At 40.3% G+C, this 14,215-nt stretch overlaps 1 protein-coding gene across 4 annotated transcripts in view; it reads left to right on the top strand.

Moving 5' to 3' along the window:
* SENP2 (SUMO specific peptidase 2) overlaps positions 1–7,580 on the top strand; it is a 38,440-nt gene extending 30,860 nt beyond the window's left edge. For 2 of the 4 annotated variants that reach the window (XM_070372041.1, XM_070372048.1), the window contains exons 16-17: positions 1,221–1,316; positions 3,076–7,580. In XM_070372041.1, coding sequence (XP_070228142.1) covers positions 1,221–1,316; positions 3,076–3,165 — 186 coding nt within the window. In that variant the 3' untranslated portion in view covers positions 3,166–7,580. Of the gene's footprint in view, positions 1–1,220; positions 1,317–2,898 lie in introns of all 4 variants that reach the window. The other 2 variants (XM_070372053.1, XM_005903380.3) reach the window with 1 other exon arrangement.
* The last annotated feature ends 6,635 nt before the right edge of the window (positions 7,581–14,215 follow it).

Below are 14,215 nucleotides of genomic sequence, written 5' to 3'. Positions count from 1 at the left end.
AAGAAACACAAGCTGGAATCAAGATTGCCGGGAGAAATCTCAATAACCTCAGATATGCAGATGACACCACCCTTATGGCAGAAAGTGAAGAGGAACTCAGAAGCCTCTTGATGAAAGTGAAAGTGGAGAGTGAAAAAGTTGGCTTAAAGCTCAACATTCAGAAAACGAAGATCATGGCATCTGGTCCCATCACTTCATGGGAAATAGATGGGGAAACAGTGGAAACAGTGTTATTTTGGGGGGCTCCAAAATCACTGCAGATAGTGACTGCAGCCATGAAATTAAAAGACGCTTACTCCTTGGAAGGAAAGTTATGACCAACTTAGATAGCATATTCAAAAGCAGAGACATTACTTTGCCAACAAAGGTTCATCTAGTCAAGGCTATGGTTTTTCCTGTGGTCATGTATGGATGTGAGAGTTGGACTGTGAAGAAAGCTGAGCGCCGAAGAATTGATGCTTTTGAACTGTGGTGTTGGAGAAGACTCTTGAGAGTCCCTTGGACTGCAAGGAGATCCAACCAGTCCATTCTGAAGGAAATAAGCCCTGGGTTTTCTTTGGAAGGAATGATGCTACAGCTGAAACTCCAGTACTTTGGCCACGTCATGCGAAGAGTTGACTCATTGGAAAAGACTCTGATGCTGGGAGGGATTGGGGGCAAGAGGAGAAGGGGACGACAGAGGATGAGATGGCTGGATGGCATCACTGACTCAATGGGCGTGAGTCTGAGTGAACTCCAGGAGTTGGTGATGGACAGGGAGGCCTGGCGTGCTGCAATTCATGGGGTCGCAAAGAGTCGGACACGACTGAGCGACTGATCTGATCTGATCTGATTTGAAGCATATTTCTAGTTGAGCCACCCTTAGCTCTTTTCAATATTTATAAATTCCCCTGAAACAGTTCTGACTAGAATTCCTATTCCTGGTAATAAACCTTCTTTCACTTCAGTTTATATGAGAGGTGAGAGATGGAAATCTCACTTTGCTTTTCTCTTTCCTTCTAAAAAAACATTTTCTATGTGGGTCACATACACCATGTTGTGGGTTGAGTTTTTATACCACATAAAGACTAATTGTGTTTCTGTGTGTGTCTATGTGTTTGTATAATAGCAGATTGAACATTTACCTTTATAATACTGTTTATCCACAGTAATGTTTTGGAAAAGTCAAAGGAGTTTGATGAAATTTCACCCCTTTCTCTCTTCTTTTTTTGTAATTATAGGAGATTCCTCAACAGTTGAATGGGAGTGATTGTGGAATGTTTACTTGTAAATATGCAGATTATATCTCCAGGGATAAACCTATCACATTTACTCAGGTAAGTGAAGCCCCCTCCTTATCCATTTACTTATTACTAAACAAGGTAAACTCAGAGCATGTTACCCTTGCTTGGCTTACATTAAACTCTTAATCATGGTAGCTGTGCTGCTATTCTTGCTGTAAACCTTGGCCGTAGTCCTGCTCTTGCTAACATCAGGTTTGTCACTGTATGTTTTCTCTTTTATCCTAGTCGTTGGTGACCGTTGGGACAATTTTCATATCTCTGAACTCCAGTGTTGACTGGTTCTTGAGTATTACTGATAGTTTTACCCAAAGAAGGAGGCATGTTAGAATATTTAATAGCATGGAGAAATCAGGCCTCATGAGAACCTAAGTTGCAGGTTTAAGACAGAGCTATGAATGCTTATTTTCCCTTCTATTCTGATAATTTTTGGTTCTCCATAAATTATGGAGAACTCTGCATTTGAGTGGAAATTCAAATATGTTGGGAACTGTTGAGAATTTATGTTAGTAATAGTGGATTCTCAGTCTTTTTCCAACTAAGGGTAACCTCCTTTAAAAAATAGCTTGCTTTAACAGACCTCATTTTGATAGTACCACATTGTACATATTGGATAGTAGGACTAATATTAATCCCATTCCAGTTTTTTGAACAGAATGCACTAAGGATCCCATGCTGAATTGATAAAATTGGTTAACGTCAGCAGTTTTACTACGAATAAATGTGCAATATTTTTACTACATGTTTTGAGCTATTACAATAATTTTCAAATCCATGTGTTAAGACTTTTTAGGCCTCTCCATACTATTTTATAGGAAAATGGTATATCCAGATAATTAAAATGAAACACTGGGAGTACCTCAAGGGTATAGACTTCTGATTTCATCAGAAGAGTCATAGGTGATTTTGGATTTGTTTTGCTTGTTTTTGCTTTGAAAGTTGGCCCATGTGATGATTATCAGTTAAAGCAGAATATTAAGCAAAGGATTTCATTTTTTGATGCTTCTAAAGAGATCTTCCCGACCCAGGGATTGAACCCGGGTCTCCCTCATTGTAGGCAGACACTTTACCATCTGAGCTACCAGGAAGTCCTCTAAGTAACAAGGAGTTATTTATTATTTGACTTAAGATTTGAAGGAGAGAAGTTGCTATTTGAACAGAATTTGCAATGGAAAACATTTGATATAGCAGAAACTTGTAGGCTTATTTTTTCTGTATTTAAATAGAGTTCATGTTTTTCTCATAAGAAAGCAAAAAACGTCCATTTTAGAATGGTTTGAAAATACAGATAAGTAAAGAAGTTACTTTTTGTGCTACCACTTAGCTGTTTCCCTTTTTGGTACACATTTTTGTTACAAAGCTGTTATTGGACTCTTATATAATTCTGCATCCTGCTTTGATTTTCCTTAACATGTAAAAATGCTTATGATGCATACAATAGTACATATTATAAACATTCTTTTTTTATGGCTTTATAAATCTGTACCATGGGGTAGCACAGTCAAGGCTTACATAAAGAACACAGTCATCCTACTTTATTTACATGCTACACCTAATGGTTGTTGATGCCCTGGCACTTTCACATGTGATGGATATGTTGCTTGTGGATTGTCTGCAGCACCAGATGCCTCTGTTCCGGAAGAAAATGGTGTGGGAAATCCTTCATCAGCAGTTGCTGTGAGAATGCCCCGCCCCGCCTCTCCAGCTGCTGGTGGTTCTTTCATGGACGGACGTTTCCATATACCTCATGCATTGTGGGTTAAGAAGTCCCTGCATCACCTCTGTTCTCTCACAGGTACTGAGCTGTCAGAAGTGCATGAAGGCCTCTCTCTGCACCCTGGTCCTGACTTGGTGTGCAGCGGGCTGCTTGGAACCCTGTTTATAAGGCTGTGCCTGCTCAGAGCCCTGGACTATCAACCCACACAAGAACATATGCTAATTAATACTTTTTTTTTTTTGAGATTTTTTTTTTCCCTATGAACATGGGAAGTGCAGAATTTATTTTATGATTTTTCTTTGTGTTTGTTCACGTATATTCATTCACTCATTTGCAAACATGATGGGCAGTGGCTGTTTTCTGCTGTTCTTTTTAAAGTTAACTCTAAATTACTTGTTTGAACTATTTATTTCTGAAAGGAATGTTGATCAAGCTGCCGTTCCCTGCTAAAGATCCTGAGGGAAGTCAGTGGGGGGAGGAAAGAAGAGTTAATTAACCTCTACCGGCTAGATAGTAACTGCCGACTTGAAGCAGGAGGTCTTCTTTCTTTTGAGGCTTGACAGTGCCAGGAGAGGCGCCGTGGTGTAGGGCTCTGGTTGCCTTTCAGAGGAAGTCCACACTACAGCATTGACATGGTGTCGTGGAAAAGTGGAACTATGGCCCAGGAACTCTGGCTATCTAAGTGTCTTCAGAAGAATATTGGAGTCATCCTAAAGAGACTTCCCTTTCTGGAAATGAGGTGACTTGGCTACTCTTAAAACTGGATTTGAAGTAACTGTAAACCCTAAATCTTCATTTTGATCCCAAATCTGGTTGTATATTAACCTCAGATATGTAAGGGCTGGCCTGAGCTGTTGATTTCAAAGGATACTATTCAATTTAAAGCTGTTTTTTCTCAACGTTTTTTTTTTTTCCTTTATATGAAGTTGAAATTAAGTTTTATACTCATTAGCATTTACATCTCCCCATTCCACCCCTACTGATTTCTGTGCAAGAAAATTTAGTACTTGGTTCTGAGGTTGCCAGTTCTACAGTAATCTATTTTGCATATGAAAGTTTGTATTTAACTGTTTTGTTCATTAAAAACCTTACAGTGGTTATGCATATTTAATTTCAGGAAATTTAGAGCTGGTCAGAACATATTTTGCAAAATCTAGTGCCTAGTGTTGCTTTTTTGATGTAATAAAAGGTTGTCTGGCAGAACCTGAAAAGTATACGCTGAAATGATTTCTAACCCTTTCCCTACTTCCCACATTTGACCTAGTTCACAAAAGGAAGAGGTCAAACCGGAAAAATTGAGTGCCAGTTGTCGCAGAGGCAGACTCTTGCAGGTCGTTTACCCTGAGATGTGTAAAAGTCTTGGTATAGGACGTGGGGCCGGTGGTACGGATTGAAACTGCTGTGCCTACCTGGTGGTCAAACTAGAGGACGTGTGCTTAGGGGATGATGAAAGAGGAAGCCAGTTGGGCTGTCTCTCTCAAGCTGTGGCTGTTCAGAGAAACCTTCTTGCAGCCTCCATTCCTTTCCTGAGGCTGCTGGAACTGTGTCAGTGAGAATTGGGATCAGGCAGCTGGCACAGCGAAAAAAGGCCAGGGAGGTACTGGGTGAGCAATACGCTGAACACTTGGTTCCCACTTGACACTAGTAGGTTTCATCTGGGAATTTAGAGCCTTGGTTAAGATTTGCTCCATGTGGGGTAAATCCTGTTAGGAATGGCAGCCCAAATGAGTGATGCTGGGGGCTAATGTATTTGTATTACAAGTATTTGGAGTGGCTTCTTAGAGCAACATTCACTGATATTTCCATTAATATGATTCTTGAGGATAGCTCTTAATCTCCCAGGACATAAAGAAATTGATGAGAACAGAGTCAAGTTGAAGAATGCCATTCTACTTAACCCTGAGTTTCTGAATTTAATAGGAGATACCACAAGCCATGCCCCTCTAGACACTGATATTTCTCTCAGTATGGAAACTTGTAGGTAATAGAATTCTATTATTTTCTTTTCTTTTTTGGCTGCACCGTGCATTATGTGGTACCTTACTTAGTTCCCCAACCATGGATCAAATCTGTATCCCCTGTGTTGCAGGTGTGGAGTTTTAACTATTGGACTCCAGGGAAGTCCTGGGAATAATATCTAAACAGTTTGAGGAAAGCAGCCAGCTAATTATCAGTACCACATTATTAGCATTAAAATCAGTGAGATGGATATATATGTGTGTGTGTGTGTGTGTGTATTTATTTATTTATTCCAGCAGCTTGGGGGTCTGAAAGAAAGGTGGAGTGAAACATTGTTTTTGTTTTGGCATGCCATGTGGCTTGCAGGATCTTAGTTTCCCAACCAGGGGTTGAATCCGTGCCCCCTGCAGTGGAAGCATGGAATTATAATCACTGGATCATCAGGGAATTCCCACGGTTGTTCTTTTTTTAGTAGGCAGTCTCTCCTAAAGATTAATAAACAAGGGAAAAAAACAACCACTGGTGAACAAATGTCTTTGACCTTTGACCTAAAAGGAGAGTGGGGACATGTGGAAGATGTTTGGAAAGCCCCATATTCTACCTCAATTACCTGAGGATATTAGAGCTCATCTTTCTGTCCTCAGATCCTAAGCACAATGTGGGGGAAGCCATGTTGAATGGTGGATGTTTGCCTGCACTGTGAGGAGTTATTTCGTGCTCAGACCAAGGTGTGGGTGCAGGGAGAATGTATCCTTGGAGTTACACTGAACCTCAGATACAAATAAATACGATGGAGAAATTTAGGTTTGTAATAACCTTAGTACTATAGTTAAGCTACTGTTTAAACTGGCTTTTGTGAACTAGTTGGGAACTTAATCTCTTTAGGATAGTTTAAGACAAGCTCTGCTGCTGCTGCTGCTGCTGCTGCTAAGTCGCTTCAGTCTTGTCTGACTCTGTGTGACCCCATAGATGGCAGCCCACCAGGCTCCCCTGTCCCTGGGATTCTCCAGGCAAGAACACTGGAGTGGGTTGCCATTTCCTTCTCCAATGCATGAAAGTGAAAAGTGAAAGTGAAGTCGCTCAGTCGTGTCCGACTCTTAGCGACCCCATGGACTGCAGCCTACCAGGCTCCTCCGTCCATGGGATTTTCTAGGCAAAAGTACTGGAGTGGGGCGCCATTGCCTTCTCTGAAGAAAAGCTCTAGGTACCCAGTATTCAAACGGATTTTTGGTACTTGTTTGTAAGTTGGGGATCTATGTGGCTGTATTGCTTTGATTTTTTAAAAATTTACCTAATATATACAAGAAGGGTTTGGGTGTTTGAAATATGTTCTGACTTTATCTGTTTATCAATAAGTTCATCTCATTAATTCAGTGAGTTTCAAAATATTTTGATTGCAACCCATAGCAATAAATGTATTTTATATTGTGACCAATACACACATGCATATATTTTATGTGGTTATATATGGACACAAAAGTTTTATAAAAAATATTATCTTTACTACATGATAGTTTTCTTTTTTATTATTAGTTTGTTAATTTATTTTTTGCTGCACTGGGTCTTTGTTGCTGTGCATAAGTTGCAGCAAGTGGGGACTACTCTCGAGCTGTCGCGCACGGCTTCTCATTGTGGTGGCTTCTCTTGTTGTAGAGCATAGGCTCTAAGGCATGTGGGCTTCAGTAGTTGTCACGTGGGCTCCACAGTGAGGGATCTTCCTGGACCAGGGGTCCAACGCATGTCCCCTACATTAGCAGTCAGATTCTTGACCAGTAGACAACCAGGGAAGTCCCTGATAGTTTTCTTTAAAAATTAAAAAAAAACAAAACTTTTTTTAATGTGGGTTGTATCTATCACATTGATTTCTCAATCCATTAGTGAATAGAAATCCAGTTTGAAAAACACTGCTCTAAAATGAACTGACAGCAAGATGCAAATTATATTTAAAACTATAAAGCTTGAGACCACAAAAAATACGAAAAATATGGGGTAGTTTTGAGATGAATCCATCTAAATCTAGGGAAACAGGCTAGTTTTCAGACTCTCAGTGGAAATATGTGGTGTAAGCAATCCTTGTTCGTCCAAGTTTTTACATTGGAATTCATAAAATACTTTTCAGTAGACGTCCTATTGAGTCTATGTAGGTTGTTAAACAAAGGTTCTATGGCTCAGTGAATGAGTGTACCATATCTTTTTCTCCTGGGGATGCAGAGCAAATGTAACAAATTAAGATCTTAACCTAGTGTGTCTGAAAACTTAGACATTGATCCTTCTCTGTGTGACACTTGTGGAACTCTCTTGTGGAATACAGTTTGGCAACTGCCAGAGAAGCGACGTAGAGTTCTTGGAATCACATGCTTCAGATGTGCACCCAGTACCCCATCTCCCCATTGCACCCCCCAGCCCCATGCCCCTACCAAGCACCCAAGTTTGTGTGTGCTTCCTTAAGGGCATGTGGTGATCATAGTCTGTGTTCATAGTAGAAAAATAAGCTGCTGATAAAAGGTAAAGAATAAGAGTTCTGCAAACTCACCACCCAGAGTGAGTAACTCTTAACATCTGGTGTATATAACATTTGGTATATACTCCTTCATGTTTGTATGAATAAATGTGTGTTGAACACGCTTGTGCAAGTAGATTTTTTTTGGTTGTTAACAAATACGGAATCATACTATATATGTGGCTATATAACCCCCTTTCCATAGTTGCTGTGTAGTGTTTCAGTAAATGGTTATAACATAATCTATTTAATTGGTATTGTTAGATATACCATCTTGCAGTGTTTTGATTATTCTCTAAAGAGAAATTCTTTGAATTCTAAATTAAAATTGCATATATTTTTTAAAAAATCAGAGATAAAAATTACCCATTGGTATTTTGACTTTTTTTCTAGCATAGGCTGATAACTTGTATCTGCATTGATTTTAATTTTGTAATATTTTTTATTGTGTAGGTCTGGCTAAGTTCATTCTGAGGGATTTCATGTCTCATTTTAGTGGACAATTTTATCTTTTTTCAACTGCTTTACAAAAAAAAATTTATTATGAAAATTTTAAGACACAATCATCACCACTTTTCAGCAGTTAATAAAATGTGTGGCTAATCTTGATTTACTTTTTTTTTTCCCATGGAAGGGGCAGGGTCTTTAAAGCAAACATGTCTTTCTACCAAAATACTGATGTCTCCCTAACATATAATAACTTAAAAAAAACCTTTGTAATTTTCACATCTAACAAAATTAGTAAGAATTTGCTAATAGCATTAATAGTTCATATTCAAGTTTCCCTGATGATTAAAACTGTTTCATTATATTCTAATCAGGACATATAGTTGGATGAATGTGACCTCCCCAAAACATTTGTCCACATCCTTATTCTGGGAACCTGTGAATATTACCTTCTGTAGCAAAAGATGTGATTAAAGATCTTGAGAAAAAGAGTTTATCCTGGATTGTCTGAATAGACCCTAAGTGCAATCACTTGCCTTATAGGAAAGAAGTAGGCAGTTTTGAGATGAATAAGGGAGGCATTGAAATGGGCCTTGGCGGTGTTCATTTTTATACCTATTTTTATTTATTTATTTATTTATTTTTTATACCTATTTTTAGGTGTAAACAAAATCTAGAAAAAGATACCTGAGAGTTAATGGTTGGCTGGACAGGCTATGTTGTTTTCTAATTTATAAACTTGTGTTTGGAGTGTTTTTTTGTTTTTTTTTTAAAGAAGAAACAGTAACACTACAGAACAGAGACTGGAGTGATGCTCCTGCAAGCCTAGGAAGCCTGGAGCCACCACAGCGGGAAGAGCCTTCAGAGGGAACCTGGCCCTGATGACACCTTCACTTCAGACTTCTGGCTCCAAAACTGAGAGAATCAATTTCTGCTGTTTAATCATCCATCAAATCTTTGGTAGTTAGAGCGGTCTCAGAGCACTAATATGGGATCCAGTAAAAAGTACACATTGCCGTTGGTTATTCTCTCTCTTGAGTCTTTTTCAGTCAGTAGTAATCCCTTTCCTTGTGCTGTTAGTTATTAGAGAAACTGAGTGTTTCTGTGGAAAATTCCACTTCTAGATTTGGCTTATAGCGCCTTGGTGGTGGTTAACGGTTTCCTCTGTCTCTTGTATTTCATATCAACTGGTAGGCTTGATCTAGAGGCTTGATCAGCTTCAGGTTGAATTTATTTCGCAAGGGTCCTTCATTATTTGTCTTACTGTCTTGCATCACATGCATCCACTTACTGGTGCTAAGGTCTCTAATTCAGGCTATAAGAGTGCCTATTCATCTTTCTCCTCTTGGTCTTAAGTTTTTTTTAAACATAATTGATGCTCTTTTATTAACAGGTACAAAATGGTGATTTTCTAATTCTGTCATCCCTCTATGTTAATTACTTTGAATTCTTCTATAAAGTAAAATCTAATCAGCTAATTTGGTTACCCTGAAATGTACTTCATCTAGGAAAAATATGGTTTTAAAACATTTCTTTATTAATATAAAATATTAGCTATATTCCCTGTGCTATACAATGTATCTATTCATTAGGTTGTCTTTTTTTTTTTTAAGGCTTTTTTGTTGTTGTTGATGGTTTCCTTTGCTGTTTTTAATGTTTTAAGTTTAGTTAGATCCTATTTGTTTATTTTTGCTTTTGTTTCCTTTGCTTTAGGAGGCAGATCCAAAATAACGTTGGCTCTGTTTTATGTCCAAGAGTGTTCTGTCTATATTTTCTTTTAGGAGTTTATGGTTTCTAGTTTTACATGTAGGGCTTGAGTTAATTTTTAGTTTATTTTTATATATCATTTGAGAAAATGTTCTAATTTCATGCTTTTACATACAACTGTCCAGTTTTCTCAGCACCACTTATTGAAGAGATCATCTTTTCTCCATTGTGTATTCTTGCCTCCTTTGTTGTAAACTAACTATAGGTGTGTAGATTTATTTCTGGGCTCTTTTTGTTCCACTGATCTTTGTGTCTGTTGTATCAATACATTCCTGGTAGCTCAGATGGTAAAGAATCTGCCTGCAGTGCAGGAGACCTGGGTTTGATTCCTGGGTTGGGAAGATCCTCTAGAGAAGGGAATGGCAACCCACTCCAGTATTCTTGCCTGGAAAATCCTATGGACAGAGGAACCTGGTGGGCTGTAATCCATGAGGTCACAAAGAGTCAGACATGACTGAGTGACTAACAACTTGATTACTGTAGCTTTGTGTATAGTCTGAAGTCAAGGAGCAAGATACCTCTGATTCTGTTCTTCCTTTTCAAGATTGGTAGGGATTGCACTGAATCCATGGATTGTCTTGGATACTGTGGTCATTTTGACAATACAGTAAGTCCACTGCACACGAACCTTCAAGTGCGAGCTTTCGAAGTTGTGAACATGGGTTCTCGGCCATCAGGCGTGAGTGAGATTGCAGCTTGCCCTCCACCGTCTATTGCTGACCGGCCCTCAGCTCTACTGTCTCCCGCCTCCTCCCTGTCCTCCAGTCTTGACTGTTTACTCAGTGCCAGCTCCTGTGTGCCAGCTGTTGTACTGCACTACTGTACTTTTCAAGGTACTGTACTGTCAGATTAAAAAGGTTTAGTTTTGTATTTTTATGTACATTTTGTTTAAAACTTCTGACGTTTTTGGAGGGGGTGGGGTGGACTGCACAGCCTGTTGGATCTTAGTTCCCTGACCAGGGATCGAACCCAAGCCCCAGCAGTGATGGTGTCAAGTCTTAACCACTGGACCACCAGGGAATTCCCCAAAACGCCTAACTTCTCCCTTTGTTCATCCATTCTTCTCCTTTGATCATCTTTGGTAGGGCCATGTCATGTGGCTGGCTACAGAACCCCGAGGAGCCCTGGGCTAGTGGTGGCTCTTGGGCAGAGCCGGGTTTAGCAGGGTTGGTTGCAGAGTCAGTGTTCCTAAATATCGTGCTGGCTGGTGGGTGGGACCAGTCCCTTGGCTTGTTTTGGGTTCTGGGGTGTCTCAGGGCTAGTGCTGACCCACTAGGGTGCAGGATTGGATTCTAGAGTAGCTGGCTGAGTAGTCCATGGTGTCTCAGAGGTGGTGTTGGCCATCTGATGGAAAGGGCTAGTGCTTCGGTCTCCTGGGCCTGTGCTCCCTGCTGGTGTGTTGTCTCGTTCCTGACAAGGCAGGCTGTGGGGCCCTGTGGTTCTGATCCTGCCGTCCACCCACTGGTGGTGGGGTCAGGATCCCAGAGATACTGTGCTGGTGCCCACCCACCAGGGCATGAAACTGGATCCTGGAGTTAGTGTTGGCCCACTGGTGGGCAGAGCTGGGTCCCATGTCTCTGCCTGCAGGGTCTTGAGTCTCGTACCTGTGTACTGGGTGTCCGGGGCCAGGTCCTGGGTCCTCTGGTGGACAGGGCTGTGTCCAGGGGCAACTGTGGGCTAAGGGGGTCTTAAGGCAGCCTGGCTGCCCGTGGGTGGGGCTGTGTCCCCACCTGGCTAGTCACTTGACCTGAAGTGTCCCAGTACTTGTGTCTACAGACTGGTGGGCGGGGGTGGGGCTGGCTCCTGAGGCTGATAAGCTAGAATGAGGATTCCAAAATGGCACTTGCCAGCACCAGTGACCCCATGGTAGAAGGCACATGCAAAGACGGCTGCTGCCAGTGTCTGTCCCCAGGGTGAGCTGCAGTTGCTCCTGGCGTCTCCAGGTTCAGCAGATGGGTGTGACCCAGGCTCCTTTTTAGATTACTGCTTCTGCCCTGGGTCTTGGAGCGTGTGATTTTGTGTGTGCCCTTCAAGAGTGTAGAGCTCCCCAAAGTAAGCCCCACTAACCTTCAGTGCCAGACATCCTGGGGGCTCATCTCAGTGTACCAGTGTTGTTGAGCTTGATGTGGGGCTCAGACCCCTTGCTCCTTGGGGAGAACCTCTGCAGTTGTAATTAACCTCCCATTTGTGCATCACCTGCCCAGGGGTATGGGTCTTGACTATATTGCAGCTCTGCTCCTCCTGTCTCGTGGTTTCTTCCTTGTATCCTTAGTTGTAAATCTTTTCTGCTAGACTTCTGGTTCTTGTCATTCATAATTGCTCTGTAAATTGTAATTTTGCAGTGCCCGTGAGAGGTGAGCCCAGTCTTCCTAGTCCTCCTTGGCCAAGCCCTATGATGTTTTGATTCATTTTATTCTCTTTGATGTTCAAATTACCCCATTTTAAGTTACAGTGTCCCTTTGACAGAACCCCACAAGTCTGATTTTGAACACTTCCTGCTTAATTGGTATGATATAGGCCCATCTTACACATTTCCTGTCCTAGACCTGGAGCTGGCCATTTAGTAAAGGGTTTATTTTAGTGAGAAATTTTAGAGATCAGAATTTGGGCACTATTAATGCTGATTATCCTTGGATTATTGGTCTTTCTAGGCCTTTACAACAGATTAGGGAATACTTGTTTTACTGATTTTAAGTTCATATTAAAATGAACTTAAGGTTTTTTATTTTACACTGTAACATTAAAAGTTTTGTTAACATCAACATAATTATTCATTTTACCCTGTGAAATACAATAATTCAAAACATTAATACCAGGATAACAAATAATAAGGCCACTAAATACAATTTGTTTCCTTTGTAATTCTTTTTAAACAATATTCCACTAGAGAATCACAGTGAAAATCATTCTAATTTTTAAGATCACTTGACAGAGTTTTCTCCTGAGGGATTATGCCATCAAGTTGATACACAGTTGGATTTATTTGCTTTTGCTGTTTATGGATTTGCTTCTTGCTTATGTTTTAAAATTATGTAAGACGTAAACATTAGTCCAAGAGCAAAAGTGTGGAATAAAGAACGTTCACAGTTTTGCCTTTCTCTTTCTCTATGTAGATAATTTTATTTTAGCTTCTAACTGTCCCCTTTTAGGGGGAAAAATACATATACATACATACATACACACACACACATATATTTCTTTTTTAACACTAAAAATAGCATATTAAAACTACTTAGGCTTCTTGATTTTTTTAAAAAATTTATTCCTGATGTTACTCCTCATTCTTCTGCTCCTTTTACAGCTTCCTAATAATCCATTGTTTGAGGGTGCTATGGTTCATTACTGGTCCCCTCACGATGGATGTTGAGGCTCTCAGTCTGCTACACATAATGCTGCATTGCATGTGCCTTGTTCATGTCACTTTCTGTTTCTGCTAACACGTCATCTTTGGGATAGCTTCCTAGAAGTGGGACTGCTGGGACAAATATCTAGCATATGTAGGTTGCCAAATTTTCCTCCCCAGGAGTAGCATCATTTTATATCACGCAAAGCCTAAAATATTTACTCTTACTGTTGATAGAAAAGGGTTGTCAACCCCTGCCTGACAGCATTGCACTCCTTAGCGTCCAGCCACTGTCTGGAGAGCATGGAAAGGGCAATGGGCTGGGCCAGGAGCGGCAGAGGCCACTTCAGCTCCCGTTCCTTTGGCCAGAACTCAGCCTCACGTACCGCTTGGGTAAAGCGGGACACAGTCCAGGTGGGGCTCAGTAAAGGGGACGGGTTTCTGTTGGCTGCTAGCACAGCGCTCCTGGTAGCAGCTTTTGTTGTGTTTATGACCCTTCATTCTCCCCTCCCCACCCCCCGCCGCCCCCCAACAGTGTCCTCATATACATTTCACACGTTTGATCTTTGTTAACAAAATATGTATTTTGGAACTTTATTATGATGATAACTATTTTGCTTCCTTTCCAAGGATAATTTTTGGTATTTAAATTCAGTTTTAAATGGAGTTGTAATTCAGCTCTAAATTTATATTTACAACAACTTAAATATTTAATTGGTTTCATTGCTCATATCTAGTTTAAACATGAGTTTTATTTGGCTTCATTTTTAGTTAGAAACATTTTCATATACTTATTTACAAGAGAAATACAGAGTACTCTTATCTGAATCCTTGCATATAGGAATTCTTCTGAAGTTTTCACACATGGAGAACTTGACTGGGTATACAAATTCTTGAGTCATGGCCCTTTTTCTCCTCAAAACTTGCTCTCTGGCTTTTGGTAGTGGAACAGAGATATATGAAACTAGCTTTATTTCTGTTTGTTGTTTTGTAAGTAACTTTTTGGGAGGGAAGGGGGTCTGTATCCAATTAGAATTTTAGTTCTATCCAAAAGATATGCCAAATCTAGATCTTTAGTTTTTGCATGGTTGTATTAAGAGGTTAGTTTGTTGCTATAACAAAGGCCATATTAACAGTGGCTTAAGAAAGATCAGATTTTCTGTCTCACGTACATGATTATGAGAACTTTCCTTGGCACTTGG

Source organism: Bos mutus, chromosome 1 (genome assembly GCF_027580195.1).
Source record: "Bos mutus isolate GX-2022 chromosome 1, NWIPB_WYAK_1.1, whole genome shotgun sequence".
Taxonomy (NCBI): domain Eukaryota; kingdom Metazoa; phylum Chordata; class Mammalia; order Artiodactyla; family Bovidae; genus Bos; species Bos mutus.
The sequence above is the reverse complement of the archived record's forward strand: the minus strand, read 5'-3'. Positions and strand labels throughout refer to the sequence as shown.